This window comes from Pyricularia pennisetigena, chromosome 5 (assembly GCF_004337985.1).
Source record: "Pyricularia pennisetigena strain Br36 chromosome 5, whole genome shotgun sequence".
Classification (NCBI taxonomy): Eukaryota; Fungi; Ascomycota; class Sordariomycetes; order Magnaporthales; family Pyriculariaceae; genus Pyricularia; species Pyricularia pennisetigena.
In genome coordinates, this window is record NC_043743.1 from 3,940,368 (window position 1) to 3,961,924 (window position 21,557).

The window sequence follows — 21,557 nt, forward strand, 5'->3', positions numbered from 1 at the left end:
CCCTTGAGCTCGCCAAACGAATGAATGGCAGCCAAAACTCAGTTGGGCTTGAAAGACAAGAAATTAAAGGCTGGCAAACAGCAAAACCAACCGATGCGAGGATAACTTAGAAATCGCTTTTAATTCTGTCTCTCCGCTATGAGATGGTGACTGTAAGGGTTTGCTCGATGATGACTCTTGTGACAATACGCGCCGTCGTTGAAAGTGAATGAGGCGCGAGGTATTTCTGGAGGAACGCGAGGCGCGGAAATCTTCAGTGGGGTTGCATAACTTGGGCGGATGATGTGGCGGAGAGGACAAAGCCTCTGAATGGGAGCTAAGCGGGGTGGAAGTCACGTGTTTCAATTGCTTGTCACCACGACGGCCGTAGTTCGAGTCGTGGCATGGTAAACGATCAATCGGCGACGCAAGGCAAAAATCTTAATCGAGAAAAACCATGTTCACCGACCGTCAGTCACCCCAGTCATCTATGCAAAACTCACATCTTTCATGCGGCCAGTCGTTCATGCCGATCGTAGAGAGGAAATATAAAATTTCCCTTTTAACCTCGCTTGTTAACGTAAAGCTTCGACCTGCCAATGGGCGAAACGCCATGAGTACATTCAATGTCTTGGTTGAGAGCCTTGGCATTGACTAAGCATACCTACTTCTATCAAGTTAATGAAAAACAGTGGATGAACTTTCCCATTATTGGAAAAACAACTCAAGACATACAAGGCAAGGATGGAAAAAACGCTCTTCATCTGCAAGACAACTGCAGGAGCTTTCAATGTTGGGCCGCCTGCCAATGACCAATGATTGCATTGTGGTCTATAGAATATGGCCGATTCACATCAGCAGCTTCCTTCTCTGTTGAGAATGACCACTTCTTTGTTGCGCCTGAAGATCAAGCCGCAATTCCGCAGTTCTCTTAAGACATGGAAAATTGACAACTTCTTCGTCTGCCTTGCAGTCAACACCTTCGGGTTTCTTCTAACACGCCGACGATAGCAATTAATTGAACTTGTTCACCCATTCTTCCCTGTGATTCTTTAGTTTCGACGCCCTGAGATAAGCTGCTGGCTTCATATTCCTCAAGTCAAGCACACGACGACACGTTGACCTATCTACCTACCTAGGTACGCTCCTAGGTACGCTCCTAGGTACGCTCCTAGGTATCTAGGCACTTTGCAGCCATGTCGTTCTCGTCCGAAACATCCCCTCTGCTCGAACGATCCAACAGCCCTGAGATCGATCATCTACCAGCTCCCAATGGTGTCAACGTTCTCCAGGAAGACCGTGTTCCTATCTTTCTCCGAGCAGCACATTCGCCATGGCCATGTATGAAGCAGAATATACTTTGCTACGTTCGAGGGTTGCTTGTCTTGCTGCTCGCAGGAGCAGGTGGCATAGTCTTGTATCACAAGCTTCAGCATCGCACACATCCCAAAGACGAAAAGAACGAATACAATCATTCACTTCTGCAAAGTCTTTTCCAGTTCTCCAGCATCACCTTCATCATGATGACTTTGTATCAGTGCATGGTCTTTGGCTGGACGTTCATGCACTTCCACTACCCCAGTGGTGGCGAGGGCTACTCTGGTATCAAGGCCAGATTTTTGAATGCTGCAGCACCGCCGGAACAACGATCGACATCGCCCAAACCCCTGGTCTTCAGTCTCTTCTATACCATCTCGCATGTTGCTGCTTTCATGAACACGTTCATATACATGACTGTGTTGGAACCGAATGGCCGTGGCATTGGGCAAAAGGAGAAACAGTCAGAGGGCTTCTCTGGTGACGAAGATAAGCTAGACAAGGATAAGAAAGGGAATAGTAAGCAACCTTCCCCAGTACTGCTGGATTTCAGTTCGTCCAGAGCCATTGACATTGGGTTTTCTGGAGAGAAGATGATAACCACAGGATCATTGTGATCGATGACAACATGGTCAGGAATCTTGCCTTGGTTTTCCTATTCATTCTACCTTCGGCGGTTGCCTTAATCGAGATTCTCTTCCTCAACACCATCAAGCCACCAATCGTAGGTTCTGTCAGCAGAGATCCCAAAAATCCCCTGTGTGTCTGACTAAGAATGTGTCCATAGCCACTCTCGACTCATATCCAGGCCATCAATCTGTTCGCGATGGTTTACCTCGTTTGGGCATATATTGGAATGTCTATTACCGGCCATGATCCTTTCTTTGTCTTCGACCCGCCGAAGCTGGCATCCAACATTGTCCTGGCGGTCTCTAGCTTTGTTGGTCTTGCTTCTGCCAGTATGTGTACCTGAAAATCCCCGATTTAAAGTCTTCTGGGTTTGCTGACCTGTCTTTTCTTTCTGATGCAGTGTTCTCGGGCATGCATGCTCTCATCAGCTTCCGCGAGGCAATCATTAAGAAGCTTCAATACTAGGCTGGGTCACACTCATGGTCAACAAAGACTCGCTGCGTTACCGATGTGCCAATTTTGGCAGAACTACAGCTGACCGCAAGTCCTCGAGAGTGGTATTTTTACAGAACATTGGCGAGCTAAGGTTGGGCACGATCAATACAGTCTGTTGAATTGACAAGGCTACAACCAGTTGAACAGAACACATGACACAAGGAAACTCAGATTGGTGTTGTACAGTTGTTATTGTTAGATTACAGGCCTGCCAAGCATCGATTTAGGTATGTGGCGGTCAGAAGGCTATGACGTACTGGGTTTGGCAAGACGACAGAACATGTTTACAATACCAAGTCAATCCACCACTTTGAAGATAAGCAGTTGTAGGCAATGAGGGGGCAAAAGAAAGGAAACCAGCTTGTATGTATACACCTACAACTAAATTAATTCGTTGCAATCAGATACTGGGCTTGGACGAAGTGCGTTGACTAGATGTATTTGACTGCTCAGTAAATCAATGGTGAAAGTGTTTCTGCAAGACCGTGACACTGCCACTGCAGCTGTTTAGGTGACAATGGGCAACGTGGGCAACAAGATACGATACGCGATTCCATGTTATCGAGAACCCCGCAATTGGTAAGTGCTGTTCGTCATGCAAATTTCCGGTGACGAGGCGGTCAAGCAGCTGGATTCCGGTCGTCTTCAGGCACCATCGAATTTGTCAGAAGTCAATTCAGGCTTGCGGGTTCCAGGGACGCTGCAAAGTCTGCAAGTATCAAGGTGAGCCGGACATGAGGCGGCAAATCACTTTTGTACACGATAGACTCACGCTGCCATTTGTAAGCGTGTTGCGGTGAGGCCAAGACTCGGATAACTGACCGAAATAATATTGGACAAGTGCAGGTACCTTGGAGAAGGAGGTACCGAAGTACATTACATACCTAGGGTGCACGGGTAAATAATTACCTGGATTGATTTAGTTTGCTGCCCAACGGAGGCCTCTCTGGTTACTGTGTCTGTACCGACTTTAACTTTACTTCTGCAGCAGATAGATGGCAATGGAAAGCCACCTTAAAACAGCGACCGTGGGGTTGAACATGCTAAAGGCTTCACAATCCAGACATTCGGAAAAGAAACCCTTTAGGCGCGGGAGATGGTCGTTGACATCGGCATGAATTGAAAACGACGGACAAAGCGGTCTTGGCTCGATTGGCGACTTTGTCAGGCAGGGACAAGGGTGACTGGATGGCTTGGATGCATCCGTGAATGTGATTGATGGTCCGACCTCCCCCACACACACGTCAGTACCACCAATAGGGCGCCTATCGCAAACAAGTTCCCAGGCATCCAATCGGCCAAGCCAAAAGAAAACCCCGCGGAGCAATAAATACAGCCCCTGCCCCCAACCACAAGCAACTTCGCCCTCCCTTTTTCCCTCTTCCCTCCTTACACGCAAAAACCATACGGGCTGCCAAGGTTATAGGATATCTCAGCCATTCGTTCAAGTTCCCCTCTGACGATAATCCTCCACGGGCCCCAGTCAATCTTTTCTTTTTTTGTGCGTCACACTCACTCATTCTTGCCTCTTCAGGCCTCTTTCTCCTTGATATTCTGTTTTCGCTCGTTCCGTCGCTCTCTACAATAAAAAAACACGATATTAGTCGATCAATCGAACCGCGACAGGGGTTTTCCCCTCGACTCGTTTTGATCTACCGATTCGCCCCATCTCGTTCGATACGAGCTTCGAATACTGATTCAACCCCGGTTACAACCTAGATTCCGATCAAATACAAGCTTCCCTCGCAGATATTCCCGCGACGCTCTTCAGGATGTTCAAGCGCTCTTTCCGGTCCAAAGACACCGGAGTCAGCGGCGGCATGGACACGCAACATCGCGTGGACAAGTCGTCGAGGTTGACTAGGAAAGGAGGTGCCGGTGGCGGTAGTTCGAGCTCAGGACGGGATCCACAGAAGCTGTCGAAACTGCAAAGGTCGTTCTCAACCAAGAAAGAGGAACCTGCGCGCTCCAGCGCCAAGTCCCTCGCCCCCTCACCCATCGTCACGCTAGCCGTGGGCGAGGAAGGACGACTCTTTGCGGCGCACGAGGATGTTCTCTGCCAGAGCCCTTTCTTCGAAGAACTCTGCAGAGGTCAGTACCTTGAGGCGCAGAGCAAGAGAATTTCTTTACCAGAGGAAGAGCCGGAAGTGTTCTCCGGCGTGCTGGAGTACCTCTACAAGGGCGACTACTACCCGCGCTTGCTTCACAACAAGCACCGAAACTCTTGGGAACTCGAGGATTCCAACACCACAACACCACGCCGAACCACCCCGCAAACTTCCCCCAACCCCAACGAAAACAACCGAGGTGGCCGCGCGAGCGGTGGTGGCAACAGCTACCAACCAGTCGAGGCGACCGTCTATGTGGCCGGTGAAGGGCAGCACGTGCTGCGCGACACGGCCATCTACTGCGCGGCAGGGCGGTACGGGCTTGAGGAGCTCCAGCGGCTGGCGCTGCGCAAGCAGGGCCTCCAATCCGGCATTGACGTCGGCACCATCCTCAGATCAGCTCGGTACTGCTACGCGCACACACCCGACTCGGACAGCCGCCTGCGCGCCCATTACCTTGCGCTCATCATCCGATGCAGGCGCACTTTCAAACGGAGCGGCACCATGCAGGCCGAGATGGAGCGCGGTGGAGAGGGCTCCAAGATGTTTTTCGACCTATTTGTCGCCATGTGCAACCACCTCGATGAGGTCATCGAGGATGGCAACGCCGGATCCCCGAGGTTGGTCTGAAAGGGGTTGCTTGACTGATTCCCGTCCAGTCTCCTGCGGAGATGGGCAGAATCGGCATGGTCTGGCCAAATTGGGTCCTGCGGGACTTCTTCCTCGGCGTTTGAACTGATTCCAGGAATACACCTGGGACATACCAGCAGATTGAGCACCGAGTTTTGCTTTTCCGGGATAACCGAGGGTTTTTGAGTCTAAGTGTCTGGTCAGTTTTGCTTTGGGCGATCCCTCCCCCACTCTTGGCTTGTCTGGGCGTTCTCTGGCGTTTCTCTCCTCGTTTTGCTTTTTTTGCTTTTGTTTCCTTCCTCGCTTGCAGCTCCCCCAAAAGCATGGTTCATCAGATTGGAAACACCATTTGGGAGATGCCTTTGTTTTTGCTGCAATTTATTGCTGCCAAGGACATTTCAAAAGTCATTCTTCACTTCTTCAAAACGAGGTTGGCCGACCCAGTCATTTTCACGATGAACCATTCTGGAAAGGGGGTGAGAGGGGAAATATAACATGGGCAGTCAATCGAGGGAGGTATGTCAAAAAAGCAGAACCCCGTCCGACCAGAGAGATACGGATCAAAACACCCAGCCCTAGTGATCCTGTCGGAAATACCCCTTAGCCCATTGTCCCCTCTACCTTCTTGGATGGCTTTCTTTTTCTTGATCTCTTGTCCTGCGTGCTTTTTTGTTACTGTTCCGCCTAGTGATACCCCGTTGTGGATTTTAATTCCTGACGTTGCTTGTTCGCTTCTTCTCCACTCCTGTACAGTTTTTGGGTGTTTGTTTTTCAAAGTCAGGTTTGGGAGAAAAGAGTCGAGAGCAACGGTTGACGGATGCTTTATCCGGGAGCAACTTTTCTTTGGAGCCCTTCTTGTCTTTGCGACAAAACATACCCGGCGTGTTCAACCATCTTGATCACCTCCACAACAACAAAAACCAAAAACAAAAAAAAAAAAAAATCCCAACGACCAAAGACAAAAAAAAAGTACAACCAAATTTGGCGTTACTTTGTTTTTTCTTTCTCAACGGCGTCTGCTGGTTAAGGATACTCTCCTCTTTATTTGGTTTCTACTCTTTGCCCCTCTCTCAGCGAGAGAGGGCTGGAATGACGAGATTGACAACAAAACTCCACTCGAGGGGACTTTCGGTGATGAGGAAGGAAAACGGGATGAGAGGATGAGAAGATGAAAGAGAGGGAAATGGTAGTGATCCCTGGGGATCCCCGTCAAGAATGCCAGTCTCCCAAGTCTTCTCAATAAGAAAAATAACGCACCCTTTTGTCTCCTTTCCACAGCCATCGGAAACCCCAACAACAAATCACCACTCTTTGTGTACCAATTCCCTTTGTTAAAGCCATTGGAAGGAGGAAGCAGATTGTGAGAAGGAAGGAGCAACTGGGAAGAGATGCCTTTTTTGTTGGAGATGATGGGGAAGATCCAGGGGCTTTTTTTCTGCATGGAGTTGCCTAGCGCGGGCATTTTCCCCACTTCATTTGACATGACGATTTGATGAGACTTACGATAGATTGCGATAGAGTTGCTCATCAAACGGGCTAGTTTTTTTTCGTCCTTCACCATCCCTAGAGGATGTGTAGGGGAGAAACATGACAACCCCCCGCGCGAGGCTCTTTGATGCCCTACGCTTGAAGGGTTTTGAGGTAATGGGAGATTCGGCCACCTCACCAAAACACAATTGTTTCTGGAAATGAACGTGGGTGACCAATGTGATGTTTGGTTTTGCTAGATGTGATTTATGGGCTCACCTTCAGCTGTCTTGTCCCCATGTTCGCGGGGCGGCACACCGTCCCGCTGCTCCGCGATCCGAAGTTTACCCAAAGGTGAGTCGAGAAGAGTGGGGCACCATATTTCCCCTTCTGGAAACTCCGCCATTGAGGGCATCCAGACTGACCTGAATGAACTTGCCCTTGAGGATGACGTGGGGTTTCACGGCATGCGCGATTAGGCCGGGGTGCTTGTTTATGGAATTTCTATTACAAGATTGAATTGGATCTGCGTGCGCAACGTGGCACTATTTTCGCGATCAACTGATGGGTACTGGTCCCTAGGGGTCGGTGGGTTACTGAATACGGCTTGTCCTACCCCGCAGTTACAAACAGGTGGACTTTTGAGAACGGTCATGTCTGACGATACAAGCGACCAAGTGCAGCTATGCAGGCTAATTTCCAATAGTCGGAAATGTATAAAGATGCAGGCGCGGGCCTATCCTGATGTTGTTCTTACCTTGTGCTACAACATCAATCATAGTCCCATTTAGCTCAAGCTCGATATTCAATTCAACCTAGCACCCGCAAACGTTCTTGTAACTTGCAGAACAAACACCGATCACATCAAAAATACACAACCATGAGCTCATTCAACATCAAGGCGGGGCCCGGAACTGACATCTGGCGCAAGCCGCCCACCAAGGATATTTTCAACGGTAAGATGCACGGTTGTCACTTTCTCTTATTTATATATACATACATATATATTTTATAGGGCAACTAGAGATGAAGAATGGATAGATAAAAGATCCGTGACTAACAAAGAGAGTCACAACACTTCAACAGCTCCAACCCACGCACCCGCAGGCACCAAGACCACCGCGCCGCTCTCCACTTTCAAGTCTGCGCAGGTCAGCTTCACCTTTAAGCCGACGGAGCAGTACGACCAGGGCGGCGTCGTGCTGTCCCTTAACCCACCCGAGGGCAACGGCAGCTCGTCCTCGCCCAAGAAGTGGGTCAAGTCGGGCGTGGAGCTGCTGGACGGAACACCGGTGCTCGGCACGGTGGCCTGCGACACGTGGGCCGATTGGTCGCTCAGCCCAGCGGCCGTCAAGCCCGATGGCAAGACGGTGGACGCGACCATACTGCTCCAGAAGGAGGGCGACGAGAATGGCGTCAGCCTCTGGGTCTACAGCGTCGGTGCCGATGGGGTTAAGAGGCCACTCAGGGAGGTCTGCTGGGTCTTTGCCGATGATATGCAGAAGTGGGAAGTCAAGGTCGAGGCTTATGCTGCTAGGCCGGCAAAGGGCACAGCGGACGAGTTGGGGGTGGAGTTTGGCGGGTTGGAGGTCACGTGGAGCGAGTAATTGGGCATTTTTTTTGGGGGGCTGGATGTACTGGGTAACTTGCCTATGTCGTTAGATGAGGCTACTTTGGTGCATGTTATGTAATTGGTTACGCATATGAATCAAAGCCTTTCGTGAAGCATACGAGACTTGAACTTGCAGGCCGATTTTTGCCAGTCATTTGTGGAGGATGTGACGGATAGCAATTGCACACCTCTCGTTGCGCCAGGGTTGGGGTTGCGAATAGGCTTTAAATATCCAGATCCACTCTGGAGCAGCAACGATTCGGTCCCTGGACCCACTTGTTTGGGGACAGCCTAGCCTTAGCAGAAACAGCTATGTGTACCTTACTTGTTCGTCAACACCAAAGCAAAGTCGACCAGAACACATCACCAATTGTTACCGAAACACCCGCGCGCCTGCCTTTATTCCTCCTGTCCACAGCGGACACGACCACTGCGATACCACGCGACTGCGAATTTCACCCTACTTTGGCCTGCCCACCGTATCATCAGCCATGCTGTCCTCACTAGGGAACTCGAGGCAAGCGGCCACGCAGATCCTCAACTTTGCCCTGATTCTGTCGACAGCATTTATGGTACGCCCCAATCCCCATACATAAACAAAGCAGAAAGGCTATGGCCTTGGTTTCACGCGCGCATCAGCAAAACGGACAGAGGACCCTGATTGCAGTCTGTCTGGGGGGATGCGCTTCAGACATCATGTCGCAGGGACACGGGGCTGACAAACAAACAAACGATGCAGATGTGGAAGGGTCTATCTGTCGCGACAGACTCGCCTTCGCCAATCGTCGTCGTCCTCTCAGGGTCCATGGAGCCCGCTTTCCAGCGCGGTGATTTACTCTTCCTCTGGAACAGGAATATAGTTCAAGAGACGGACGTGGGCGAGATTGTGGTCTACAACGTCAAGGGCAAGGACATACCGATTGTGCACAGGATCGTGAGGAAGTTTGGCGTAGGGTGAGTGTTTTTTTTTTTTTTTTTTTTTTTTTTTCTCTCCCCTTCATGCGAATTTCTTCCTCTTCAGTTGCTGTTGCGACGGGAGTGCAACCTTTGCAGCAAACAAGCAAAAGTCGCTTGATGGCTGATTTTATGAACTTGTCCGTACGCCTCAGTCCCAAAGCCAAGCTCCTCACCAAGGGCGACAACAATGCGGCAGACGACACGGAGCTGTACGCCAAGGACCAGGACTACCTCGAGAGGAAAGACATCATTGGCAGCGTTGTGGCGTATATACCGTTTGTCGGCTACGTGACCATCATGCTATCGGAGCACCCTTGGATGAAGACTGCGATGCTGGGTATCATGGGATTGATGGTGGTGCTGCAGCGCGAATAGCGGGTGGCTTAGAGAAAGTCACTTGTTGCGCTTCTTTTTGGTGGCCTTTTGTTACCGCTTCGATGCGGAATTTTTTCAGCTTAGCAAACAAAGATAAAAATGCCCCAAATGGAGAAATTGTAACCTTGCAACCTGGCTGCAGAACATGGTACAAAGATATTTTGTGGATTGGAGAGGGAGATAGGACTAATCAGGGTTGATTATCTCGCTTGGCACTGACCTTAGGTAAGATGCAGAAGTTTTTTTTTTTTTTCTTTTCCTCTTTTTTGTACTCTAACGATGACGTTCAACATGAATGTTTGGGGTGCCTAAATCAAAAATGTCTTGGAACGGGCAAAATAGGTTATGAGTTGTATCACCATGCCCACATTCTATACCACAGCGTAGCCCGCCCTCGCCGATCAAATGCAGAGCCACGTCTGCAGGGCAAAGTTGCCCAACAAGGCGCAGCCCCATCTTGGCCGACACCAGCGACCTTTTCGGATCCGAAAATGGGCAGCCTTGGCAAGCGCAATCATGTGCGAGCTGAGCCCTTCGGCTTGTCGGCTGCACTTCTGGACAACCGCTCAACGACCCAATGGCATCAGCCATACGCAAAATAGCAATCTACCTCCTTGTCAGATCTCACCTGTACAGAGTGGTGGGTTAACAACACAGAGCCACCAATCCTGGGGGTCGGGCTGCCATAGCACTGGGAGGCTTTTCAGGAAGTTGAGCCCCCCCTCCCTCCCAACACCCGCCTGGCTGTGTTCCTCTTGGCGGGTGAGGTGAGGTGAGATTTCGCGCCAGCTCTTCTTAAATGTCTTTTTATTTTTCAAGTACCGAATTTTGGATGTTGCCTGGTAGGGAGGGCGGCAGCTAGAATTGTACATGTGTATAAGATGCTGCCATGCCCTGGCATATACAACGATGGGTCTAGGAAGGAATCAAGCTTATTTAACGATCAAGACACATTTGTGTTCATTTCACTTCATCACTTTGCCATCGATATCCTTGAGGAACACAACTTTTCCTTTTTTTTTTTTTTTTTTTTACTTGTTAATAGACATACATACAGAGGGGCATCATCTCCCGCATCAAATCGTCAACCAGCAGCCGATAAGATGGACAACAACGCATACAACAAAGCGGGCCAGCCCATTCTTACCAAGGTGGTTTCGAGCAAGAAATCGTTCATGCTAAAGAGTGCTACCGGTGTCGCCATACTCATCATGGACATAATTCTCATCGGCGTTGCTGCTGGCAGCTTGAGTGCCCCTGGAGTGTATACTTGGTATTATTATTTCTCCCCATTCTACAACTTTGTCTTTTGCGTCCCGACGGTAAGTCTTTTTTTTTTCACATTTGCGTACCACGCTCCCTGACAGTTCACGCGCCCGTTCTATTTATATCTACCCGGAGGGTTTGAAAAACACACGCACACACAACAAAGACTGACAGGATATGTGACACAAAAATTATAGGCCATTCTGTCCTTTGGATGGCAGGTAGCTGAGTTCATCACCGTCGCGGTCCGCAAGGATCGTGGGATCCACCCGGGTGCGCACGTCGGCATGCACCTCGTCATCTGGCTCTCCTACATCGTCGCCGCCGTGTATTCCGGCTTTGAGGTTCAGAGGCTCGACCACTATAACAGGTATCCATACGACGGCTACCGCTCATCGCGCACTGCTGCTTCCGATATCCAGGCGGGAATCAAGAAGATTTTCTCATTCCAGGTTGCTGTTTTGGTGTTTGTGGTGCTGTTGGTGTAAGTCTGAATCCTTGAAAATCCCTCCTTTCTTTTTTTGTCATGCTTTGGAGGGGGTCTCCGCGACGAAAACGGCGACGTTTGGCTGACTCGCAAAGTTCTTTTCCTCATTTAGTCTTGCACACTTTGCCCTGTTTGTTCGCGCTTGCATTGAGACGCACCGCCGAAACAAGCAGATCCGTGGTGTCTACGTCCAGGCTAAACAGACCGATCAGCAGTGGGGCGGCAATCAGGCCTAGAAATACCAACTATAATCCGCCTTGCGAGGTGCCTGGGTTGCGTCGTCTCGTCTCCCATTGCCGAGCCAGATGGGAAACATTCGTGAGCGCCTTGCCTCATGATTGCTGACGATTTTGCCAAATTCTTTTGCGCCCATTTCTTGTACATATCTGTATTTTGTATTTGCGTTTGCATTTCTTTTTTTTTTTTTTTACGTTACAATTTCGATCGATACCCCCATACACATTCGAGTCTACTTTAGTCTAGACCACTTACTTGCCTTGGAACACTATAATGATACACAAAAATTGTCCATTTACGTCAAGCGCTTATACTAGCAGAATCTGGGGAATGACAACGCACAAACAAGAGATGATTCAGGACCGGGCATTATAAAAAAAAAACCCCGTTATCGGCCATTCCTGGCTCTCAAGACTAGCTAGCTTTTATGCGTCGAGATCTATCAATCTGTCTGCAAACGGGTGAGAACGCCAAAATCTATGCTCACCACCAATTTTAGGGAACATGGGAGTGATTTTTACCACTGCGGCCCGCCTGGCATCTTTTTGGCCCGTCGCTCAGCACACCTAGTATGTTGATGGACCCAAGACCACTTTTTGTGGCTGTAGGTATTTTTGGACCAGCGAGTATGGCACCTCAGGATTTGGATGTCTCTTCCAATATTGTTCTCCATCCCGTTGAGGCTACCGCATATTTTCGATCTACCGTTGTGGGCCCAGCAACGGTAGCTACTGACCAAGCGTGTGGGAAAGGAAGACTTTAGTTGCCCTTGCTGCAATAGTTATCGGGCCCAGTGCATCAGAAATCTGGGATGCTGTGCAGAGGCTGCCGGCCTATGCTGTAAGCCACCATCGCTATCACCACTCGTGACATCCTGGCCTCTTAGCAGACCTGCAGGAGGCAATTTTGGAACCTCATGAAGCAGAGTTAGGCTGCATGCGCGAATAGCAGCATTTCTATGGTCTTCAACTACAAGCAAGATGATAGGCTCCATTTATGCGCAGTGAATCTCTTGCGAAGGGCTTGATGACGGGATGCGTTCAAAAGTCTTGCAGTGTCAAGAACCTTTTGTGTAAGCCAGGAATGAATCAGCCCGCGGGCAAGAGGACCTGGTGTTTCCCTAAATTATAACGACTCTGATAAAATCACCGGCAAAAACAAAACAAAACCAATCAACATCCATCAGAGTGGACGCGGAAACTTGCCAACACCACCAAGCACCGTCCCTAGGAGCTTCCGTGCAACATACTGGACCTTGTGTGATCTGTTTCTGCCTGTATCGTTTTCCGGCTGTTCTCTCGCGTGCTCGTGGAGCCCAGCAGTGGCGCCTCACGGCACATTCGTCACTCCATAAGCCTGCGTGAGCTGGGCTGGGAGGACCTCTTCATCGGGCTGACGTTCCCCTTAGTCATTGTCTGCTTTTACACGGGGACCGAGATCCTGCGCGGCCACGGCCTAGGCAGGGACGTGTGGATGCTGACGCCGGAGCAGATCACTGGCGTCGCCTTTTGGATCGTCGCGGGCGGGTCGCTGTACATTGTGTCCATGATGGTGGTCCGCGCCTCGCTGATCTGCTTCTTCATGTGCGTCTTTTGCTGCCCGCTGGAAAATTGGCGTCATGGCTATTCTTTCGCTGGGTTTGTTGTAAGTTAGGAGCTGTCTTTTTTTTTTTTTTTTTTTTTTTTTTTTTTTTTTTTTTTTTTATCGAGCCCCAGACAAGATAACAGAAGAAGCTGACAAACTCTGAACTTCTCATCACCAAAACAAAACAGCTCCATAGTCGCCAGTTGCATCCGGCTCTCGACCTTGGACAAGTTCAGCAAGTCGCCCAACGCCACCAGGAATAACTTCAATGCCGTTATGTGGTCCATCCTCGACCTCTGGGTCTCCGCCACCTGCGCTTGTCCCCCCGTCGCTGTGCATCCTGTTTGCGCGCAAGCTGCCGAGCCTGCTGGCGCAACTCGGCCGCAGGTTCGGCATATGTTGCCGCCGCCGCCGCCGCCGAGTCCTCGCCTTGCTCCTCCCTCTTCCGTCGCCGGTGCTGGCTGCGCTGCTGGCCGTGTAAGCGGCGTTCGTAAAGTTTCCTGTGTCTGGGGGTCTGGCTGCAGCAAATCAGAGGATATGGTGTTGTTGACGTCGAGCAACCGTGGCAGCAGCCGGTTAGACGACGGGCAGGAGAGTGAGAAAACCGGCGGGGTCACGGGGGTCAATGATGTGTGTGAGGTAAAGTCGGGTGGGACAGATGAGTCTAACCAAGTTGATGATCATTGAAAAGGAGCGAGTGATGTTCTTGGGATATTTGAGCTTGGAGCCGTGGGTGTTACATTTGCATGGACTTCCTCATTTCTTTTCCAGCCAGTATTGGTAGAATTGTCAACATGTAAGCGTCATGTGTTCGGTTCCCAAAAGCGTTTCTGATATGGTCTGACATACATGCACTCGCGCTAATCAGGAAGAGGAATCACTTTCTTCACTTTCTTGGTTCTTGTCCTTATCCCCGCCAGCTGATTCGACACTCTGCCGGAATGGAGAAATCGTCGGAGTTAAGACACCCATTGACACAGCAGATATGTGCGTGTGAACACAACACATAAATAGCCCGTAATCTTACTCCAACGATCTTGAGTTTCGACTGGGGGCGCTTTTTCAGTTCATCGTATTCTGACTATTTGATATCAGATTCCGATCCAAAACGTCAGCATCCAACATATTAACCATGGCACCCATCAACAAAGCTGCGTATTTGGACGGTGCAAAGAAGCGGCCACTTGCGGTTCGCGATGCACCGTATACAAGCCCTGGCCCGGACCAAATAGTCGTCAAGAATTTCGCCATCGCTCTGAACCCAGTCGAGGCATTCAAGCAGGCCCTGGGGAACCTGATGTATGAACATGTCAAATATCCTTTTGTAATGGGATTTGATGTTTCTGGTATCGTAAGTTGATTGCCTCGTCCTGCATCGTTCTGTACACCTACAAAAAATAATACTAAGACCCATTGCAACAGGTGGTTGAAGTCGGCCCCAACGTGACGCGCTTCAAAGTCGGAGACAGGGTGATCGGACTCGCCCTTGGCATGGAGAAGCACTACAACAGTTCGGCAATGTGTGGATTTCAGATGTATACGGTTCTGCAGGAAAAAATGACCTGCCCCGTTCCACAGTCAATTTCACTTGAGAAGGCAGTGGTATTACCACTGGGCCTGTCGACGGCGGCCTGCAGCCTGTTCCAGAAGGACCAGCTTGGTCTGAGACACCCAATGGTCGACCAGGCTGGGCTTGACGGGTCTGGAAGGAGCGACGTCCCTACCGAGAAAGAGGTGTTGGTGATCTGGGGCGGCTCGACCAGTGTCGGATGCAATGCGATACAGGTAGGATGATATAACCCAAGGCGATAACACCACATCGGCAAGCAAGACTTTCTAGATCCCCACTGCTGACAACTAGTCCCTTGAAAAAAAAAAAAAAAACACAGCTCGCCAAAGCAGCAGGCTACGAGGTGGTCACGACGTGCTCGCCACGAAATTTCGACCTAGTAAAGTCGCTCGGCGCTACAGCGGCCTACGACTACCGTAGCAAATCGGTCGTCGAGGACATTGTGCAACACCACTGCCGCGACAGAACGGTCGCGGGAGCCATGTCCATCGGCGACGGCGGCGCCGAGGCCTGCGTCGAGATTCTCGGCCGCAGCAGCAGAGGCAAACGCTTTCTGTCCATGGTCAGCTATCCAAGCCCGCCCGACGTCGATGCCGGGATCCCTTCTCGGATCGTCTTCATGGCGCGTTGGATGGCGTCCATGACCTTCAAGACTTGGACGAAAGGGGTCCGGTCAAAGTTTGTCTGGGGAGGCACGCTAGAGCACAACGAGGTCGGAAAGATGATCTACGAGAGCTTTTTGCCGTTGGCCCTGGAACGTGGCGTGCTTGTGCCTGCGCCGGCGCCGGAGGTGATTGGGAATGATTTGGGGTCAATCCAAGCTGGGCTCGATAGGTTGAAATATGGGAAAGTGTCGGGGAGCAAGCTGGTTGTGCAGTTAGACACCGAGAATTAATGAAGAATCGAATGTACTATTTATTCAGGGATGCGATGAGAAAGTAAATAAGCAGGCTTAAATAGGCGGGGGGGGAGGAAGGATGGTGTGGACATCAGCCAACACGCCACTTAACAACCCCTGGACTCCGTGTTTTACAAAACAACCAAACAGCTTGACGTATCCAGGATCCGACATCGTCAAAAAAGTATTAGAAAGAAGTGCAAAAGAACAAAAGAAATCGTAATGCATCAGCCGTGAATCGAACACGGGGCCCATCGAGTGTATTCGTAGAATGGCAACGATGGATTTTACCACTAAACCACTGATGCGACCAATGGAATTGATTGATGGTTTTCGGTGCCTGGAAATGAGATTAGGTAGCAGCCAAAGCGGTCATTCATCCCCCATTGTGAAGAATGCTGGCACGGCTGCATGGAACCCCATTTGTCCTGATGCAACGGTTCTGAGATCTTCGTAAAGATGCGGCCAATGAGATCCATGGCCAGCCACACGCGCCAAGTGGGGCACCAATCCGCCCTTTCCGCTGTCGATCCACCGGATTTTAATTACGTGCCAACTTTTTATCAAGGCTTGCCTGCCTTCACCTCCTGAACGCTCTCAATCATTCCATGTTTTGCGCTTGATCTTTGATAGTTTTGCATTCGTTCATCTCATGTTTCAAGTCGCTCGCTTTTCCTAGTTTGTATTGATTGAGTGACAGCAGTCCAGAAGCTAGCGTATACGCACATTCACCAGCGGCTATTCTCTGTTCATCGATTTGTTTCTACCATTGATCAATCACGGTAGCGATCCAAGATTCAAGTTCGCGTCATACCTGGGATCCAATTCTGGGTCCCACTCTTTCCAAATCATTTGGCGCCTTTCCACTGTCGGCTTAGGTAGGGGATGGCTACACTGCCTTGAGGAAATCTGTAGCCTCGACAGTGATGCTGCCATCTTTGTAGGCCGACACTTGGGCGGAAGTTGCAAAAGCTAGCGGCCATGGTTAGCGTCGTCTCCCACAAGACGGAGGCTCCAAGCGAAGAGTCTCTCGCGACCGACACTGAACCCGGGAACCCATCATCAGCACCCATACAAGCAGGTGCCAGACAACGCGCAAGCGAGTGGTTCGCCAAAGTCTCGCGGGAGGGCCTGTTCCATAAGCCCTTACCTCCCTCCAAGGATGGTCGTCATGTTCCCATAAGGGTTGCGGGAAGCCAGGGCGGCGACAAAGCTAATCACCTCGTTGATGAGCGCCGGGGCCATGGTTACCTCTCCAATGCAATCCGAACATCCCGCTACACGCTGTACGACTTCTTTCCCAAGCAGGTGTGGTTTCAATTCTCACGCCTTAGCAACTTCTACTTCCTCTGCGTTGGAATCCCGCAGACGATACCAGGAATTAGCACGACGGGAAACTTTACTACGATTCTACCTTTGCTGTTTTTTGTCCTGCTCACCATTGTAAAAGAGGGTTATGATGATTACAAACGTCATCGCTTGGACAAGATCGAGAATGCACGCTGTGCAACTGTTTTGCGGCGGGTGTCAAGGGCTGACGAGGTGTTCGGTACTCAGCGTCGGTCCAGCTGGCCACTTCCGCACTTTCTTGGCAGGCACTTGCAGCCGAAAGCTTGGGAAGACAGGAGGGAACCTGCTGGCGAAGGTTGGGAGTGGAGAACTGTGCAATGGAGGGACATTGAAGTTGGCGATATCTTGAGGCTGTCTCGAAATGAAGATGTGCCTGCAGACCTGATACTGGTCCAGGCCGAGAACGAGGATCACATTGCATACGTGGAAACAATGGCTTTGGATGGCGAGACGAATTTGAAAAGCAAATCTGTCCCTGCAAACTTGACCAAGCTGGGCAGCATCTCTGATATTGTTCATTCTGGCCTTCAGATCGTGGCTGAGGATCCGAATCCGGATCTTCACAATTTTGATGGGCGCCTTACAATTGACGGGGAGACTGCTCCCTTGACAATCAACGAAGTTCTCTATCGGGGATGCACACTCAGAAACACTCCGTCTGCAGTGGGCGTGGTCATCAACACAGGCGAGGAGTGCAAAATACGAATGAACGCGAACCGCCATCCTAAAGCCAAGAAACCCGCACTTGAAAAGACAACCAACCGTATTGTGCTCACACTCGTGGCGTACGTCTTTTCGTGTACTGCTGGCTGCTCCATCGGGTACCTACTCTGGCAACGCTCGACCGAAAGCTCTTCTTGGTACCTTCGCGGTGCCGGTGTCGCCGTCCAGGAGATTGTTGTCGGCTATGCCATTCACTTTAACAATATAATTCCACTGTCGCTCTATGTCACTCTGGAGCTCACCAAACTTTTCCAGATGCTGATGCTCAACGGCGACATCGAGATGTACGACGAAGCATCAGACACTCCCGCCAAGTGCAACACGAACACGATTCTGGAGAACCTGGGACAAGTTGGATACGTATTCTCAGATAAGACAGGGACCTTGACGGAAAACGTTATGCAGTTCCGCAAGATGAGTATCGCGGGAATTTCGTGGCTACACGATGCGGGTCTGCAAATATCGGACGATCATTCTCCCGTTTCCACCTCAGCCAAAGTGGCTTCTCCAACGTCTTCGAACAGAGCGGTGGCCGTGCCAACCAAGGTAATGTCTCATCAGCCCGAGCGTCGGAGCTTTGTGATCCCGGAGGACTCTGAGATACCATATGATGTTCCGCGGGGTCGCGTACACGAGACAGAGATGTTTCCTCGACGGTCAGGACTCTCAGCAACCTCACCACGCAGGTCTTCGTTGCAGTGGAGATCATCTGGTCGACCAGACCTCGAGCAGCCAGATTTGTCTTCAGCAGACCTGCTCGAGTACATTCGTCACAGGCCAAACTCTGCCTTCGCCAGAGCTGCGACTGACTACCTCCTTGCCCTCGCTCTTTGTCACACGTGTTTGCCAGAGTACAATGACGACGGCATTGACTACCAATCTGCATCCCCCGATGAACTAGCACTTGTCAGAGCGGCCCAGGAGCTCGGTTACCAAGTGGTCCAGCGATCGTCACATTCAATCACGCTTAGGCTTGGGTCAACAGACGGTGGCGAGGACATTCAGGAGGTTGTCTATGAGATTTTGGATGTTGTTGAGTTTAGCAGCAAACGGAAACGCATGTCCATCATTGTCCGCTGCCCCGGCGGGCGTATACTCCTCATCTGCAAAGGAGCTGACTCGGTCATCCTGCCAAGACTGAAGCAGGCGAATCTTGCGTTGCAAAAGGCCCAAGAGGTCCGACAGAGTGTCGAGGCCGAGAAAGAAGCTTTGAGGCACAGCGAGGCTCGCGAGCCGAGGAATAGCTTGGGTGGAAGGCCAAGTCTCGATCTACGGCGGCACGGCGGGTACGCCGATGCGGGAGCATCTGGCCTCTTCGCCAAGCGTCCTTCTATGAGCGATAGGAGTAAGTCCTTTGAGGCGCAAAGCAGAGCCCGGCGCTCAGCCGACCTAGTTCGCCCTTCACTACAGCTGCGGACCATGTCTTTTGACCTAAAACGATCGCGCAATGAACCTTCGGGTAGTGCATTGCTGTCTCCGCCACCATTGACACAGCTCCCGCCCAAGCTTGAAGTCCTTGAGGATCCGTCAGTAAGTGATGATGGTGTCGTTTTTACACGATGCTTCAAGCATCTGGATGACTTTGCATCCGAGGGTTTGCGAACTTTGGTCTATGCGCAAAAATTTCTTTCCGAGTCGGATTACGCCTCGTGGAAGAAGCTGTACTCCGATGCGACAACTAGCCTGGTGGATCGCCAAGAACGTATTGAAACCGTCAGCGAGCTTCTTGAACAGAATCTGGAGCTTGTCGGGGCGACTGCTATCGAAGACAAGCTCCAAAAGGGCGTCCCAGAAACTATCGACAAGTTGAGGCGTGCGAACATCAAAGTATGGATGTTGACTGGCGACAAGCGCGAAACGGCTATCAACATTGCGCACTCGGCACGGATCTGCAAGCCATATTCGGACGTTCACATCTTGGACTCCAGCAAGGGTAATACCGAAGGCCAAATTGTTGGCATCATAGAGGAGCTGCGTGAACAGAAAAACAGCAATAGCCTTGTGCCGAGCTTTCAGAACAACCATAATGTCCTCGTCGTTGACGGCCATACCCTCGGTGAGATGGAGCTGTCGGCACACCTCTCGCAGCTCTTTTACTCACTCGCCCCGGCTGTCGACAGCGTCATCTGTTGCCGTGCATCACCGGCTCAAAAAGCACTCCTCGTGCGGGCGGTACGCCAAAAGATTATTCAGTCGACGCCCACTAGGAAAGATGGTATTCGCGGTGAAACTCTTCTCACTCTATCGATTGGGGATGGTGGCAACGATCTGGCCATGCTTGCCGAAGCCCATGTCGGAGTGGGCATATCGGGCCGCGAGGGACTGCAGGCGGCGCGTGTCGCCGACTATAGCATTGCTCAGTTTCGATTCCTCGCGCGGCTCCTGCTCGTCCATGGACGGTGGAACTACTCGCGTACGGCGCGCTTCGTCCTGGCAACATTTTGGAAGGAGATGTACTTTTATACAGGCACGATTGCCTATCAGTATTTTGTGGGATACACGGGTACATCACTCTATGAGATGTGGAGCTTGACGACACTCAACCTGCTCTTTACAAGCTTATGTACCATCTCGCCGGCTCTGTGGGAGCAGGACCTCAGCGCCACCACCCTGCTCGCGGTTCCGGAACTGTACACTTTTGGACAGCGCAACCTCGGACTGGATGTGGCCAAGTACCTGGGCTGGATGCTAGCTGGCATTTCCGAGGGTCTGGTCACTTTTTTTAGTTGCTGGGCCAGTGTGGGGGTATTTGGCCTGACTGGGGATGTTGGCTTGTACGCGATTGGAAACCTGGCCTTCAGCATCGCCATGATGTGGACAAACTGGAAACTACTGTGAGTATTACGGATGCCTCCATCGGCTGGGGGCTGTGGATTGTTTCCTGGTCATGTCTGACACGTCTTTCAGGATAATCGAGACGCACACCAAAAACATCGTCATACTGGGCTCTTTCGTGTTTACGGTAGCAGGATGGTGGGCTTGGCAGGCATTTCTGTCGGGCTCGTACTCTCCCGCACCATCACCTTATGCCGTCCGCGGGGGTCTAACAGAGGGCTTCGGCCGCGACCTAAGCTGGTGGACCTGTCTGATCGTCGTGCTGGCCGCCCTCATAGTTTTTGAAATGGGCTACAAAGCAGTAAAACGACAACTCGTCGTCGGCGGGGCGCTGAGGAAAAGACAGCGAAAGGCCAAGAGGGTGCTTGGGAGGATACTGCATTGGGTACTGTGTGGACTCTTTGTCTCGACGGGGTTGGCGGCTGCGACTGGGATAAAGACCACCGATGCCGATGCCGACGACCTGAGGCGGCAGGAGTTGCTCGAGAATGAGGAGGATTTGGACTTGGAGCTTTGGCAGGAGCTTGAGCAGGATCCGGAAGTAAGGGTCAGACTAGAGAGCTTGTGCTGGGCGGAAGAGGAGGATGAGAGAGTGGGCGATGGCGATGGGGACGAGGACGACGCGGAAGAAAGCCAGGTCGGCAGGCCAGGGGCTTGAATAATCCACAATGATTTCTTTTTGTTTTTTGTTTTTCATGATACCCGGGAAGAGCTACATCTCTTCCTTCCAACTCGAGCGCTGATCCGGTCCTTTATTTACTTGGACGACGTATACAATGTAATAAGCGCCATGCACACAATGTTTGTTATTCCCTTGGATAGAATATACACGAGAAATAGAGAATTAATGAATTCAAAACCATCTGAACTTGGACAGGCTCAGGGAAACTCGATACAAAATGAGGAACGATGCCTACGTTGCTGCTCCTCGTCGCACTTGTAATCCTTCCAGTATGTCCAAGCACGACTGACAATGGTGCAAAGCCTGAGCCACAACCGCAAGAAGAAGAAAAAGCAAAAAAAAAAAAAAAAAAAAA

General features: G+C 50.9%; 8 protein-coding genes across 8 annotated transcripts; all 8 read left to right on the top strand.

The window, feature by feature from the left end:
• Nucleotides 1–1,175: 1,175 nt before the first annotated feature.
• PpBr36_09037 (uncharacterized protein) lies at nt 1,176–2,391 on the top strand (the record flags this gene model as incomplete). Its single annotated transcript, XM_029896161.1, has 4 exons — nt 1,176–1,815; nt 1,890–2,020; nt 2,084–2,255; nt 2,327–2,391. 4 exons carry the CDS (start codon nt 1,176–1,178, stop codon nt 2,389–2,391), a joined length of 1,008 nt encoding a protein of 335 aa, XP_029746672.1.
• A 1,802-nt stretch (nt 2,392–4,193) lies between these two features.
• On the top strand, nt 4,194–5,159 carry PpBr36_09038 (uncharacterized protein; the record flags this gene model as incomplete). Its single annotated transcript, XM_029896162.1, has 1 exon — nt 4,194–5,159. The coding sequence occupies one exon, from the start codon at nt 4,194–4,196 to the stop codon at nt 5,157–5,159; it is 966 nt and encodes a 321-aa protein (XP_029746662.1).
• A 2,347-nt stretch (nt 5,160–7,506) lies between these two features.
• Nucleotides 7,507–8,233, top strand: PpBr36_09039 (uncharacterized protein; the record flags this gene model as incomplete). Its single annotated transcript, XM_029896163.1, has 2 exons — nt 7,507–7,582; nt 7,713–8,233. The coding sequence occupies 2 exons, from the start codon at nt 7,507–7,509 to the stop codon at nt 8,231–8,233; spliced, it is 597 nt and encodes a 198-aa protein (XP_029746663.1).
• Nucleotides 8,234–8,729: 496 nt separating this feature from the next.
• On the top strand, nt 8,730–9,570 carry PpBr36_09040 (uncharacterized protein; the record flags this gene model as incomplete). The annotated part of the gene is made up of 3 exons (XM_029896164.1): nt 8,730–8,810; nt 8,978–9,192; nt 9,348–9,570. 3 exons carry the CDS (start codon nt 8,730–8,732, stop codon nt 9,568–9,570), a joined length of 519 nt encoding a protein of 172 aa, XP_029747229.1.
• A 1,103-nt stretch (nt 9,571–10,673) lies between these two features.
• On the top strand, nt 10,674–11,559 carry PpBr36_09041 (uncharacterized protein; the record flags this gene model as incomplete). The annotated part of the gene is made up of 3 exons (XM_029896165.1): nt 10,674–10,892; nt 11,034–11,320; nt 11,436–11,559. 3 exons carry the CDS (start codon nt 10,674–10,676, stop codon nt 11,557–11,559), a joined length of 630 nt encoding a protein of 209 aa, XP_029747228.1.
• A 1,474-nt stretch (nt 11,560–13,033) lies between these two features.
• PpBr36_09042 (uncharacterized protein) lies at nt 13,034–13,831 on the top strand (the record flags this gene model as incomplete). Its single annotated transcript, XM_029896166.1, has 2 exons — nt 13,034–13,143; nt 13,333–13,831. The coding sequence occupies 2 exons, from the start codon at nt 13,034–13,036 to the stop codon at nt 13,829–13,831; spliced, it is 609 nt and encodes a 202-aa protein (XP_029747231.1).
• A 409-nt stretch (nt 13,832–14,240) lies between these two features.
• PpBr36_09043 (uncharacterized protein) lies at nt 14,241–15,609 on the top strand (the record flags this gene model as incomplete). The annotated part of the gene is made up of 3 exons (XM_029896167.1): nt 14,241–14,495; nt 14,567–14,929; nt 15,034–15,609. Exons 1-3 carry the CDS (start codon nt 14,277–14,279, stop codon nt 15,607–15,609), a joined length of 1,158 nt encoding a protein of 385 aa, XP_029747230.1. The 5' UTR covers nt 14,241–14,276.
• A 984-nt stretch (nt 15,610–16,593) lies between these two features.
• On the top strand, nt 16,594–21,178 carry PpBr36_09044 (uncharacterized protein; the record flags this gene model as incomplete). Its single annotated transcript, XM_029896168.1, has 2 exons — nt 16,594–20,519; nt 20,593–21,178. The coding sequence occupies 2 exons, from the start codon at nt 16,594–16,596 to the stop codon at nt 21,176–21,178; spliced, it is 4,512 nt and encodes a 1,503-aa protein (XP_029747225.1).
• Nucleotides 21,179–21,557: the final 379 nt, after the last annotated feature.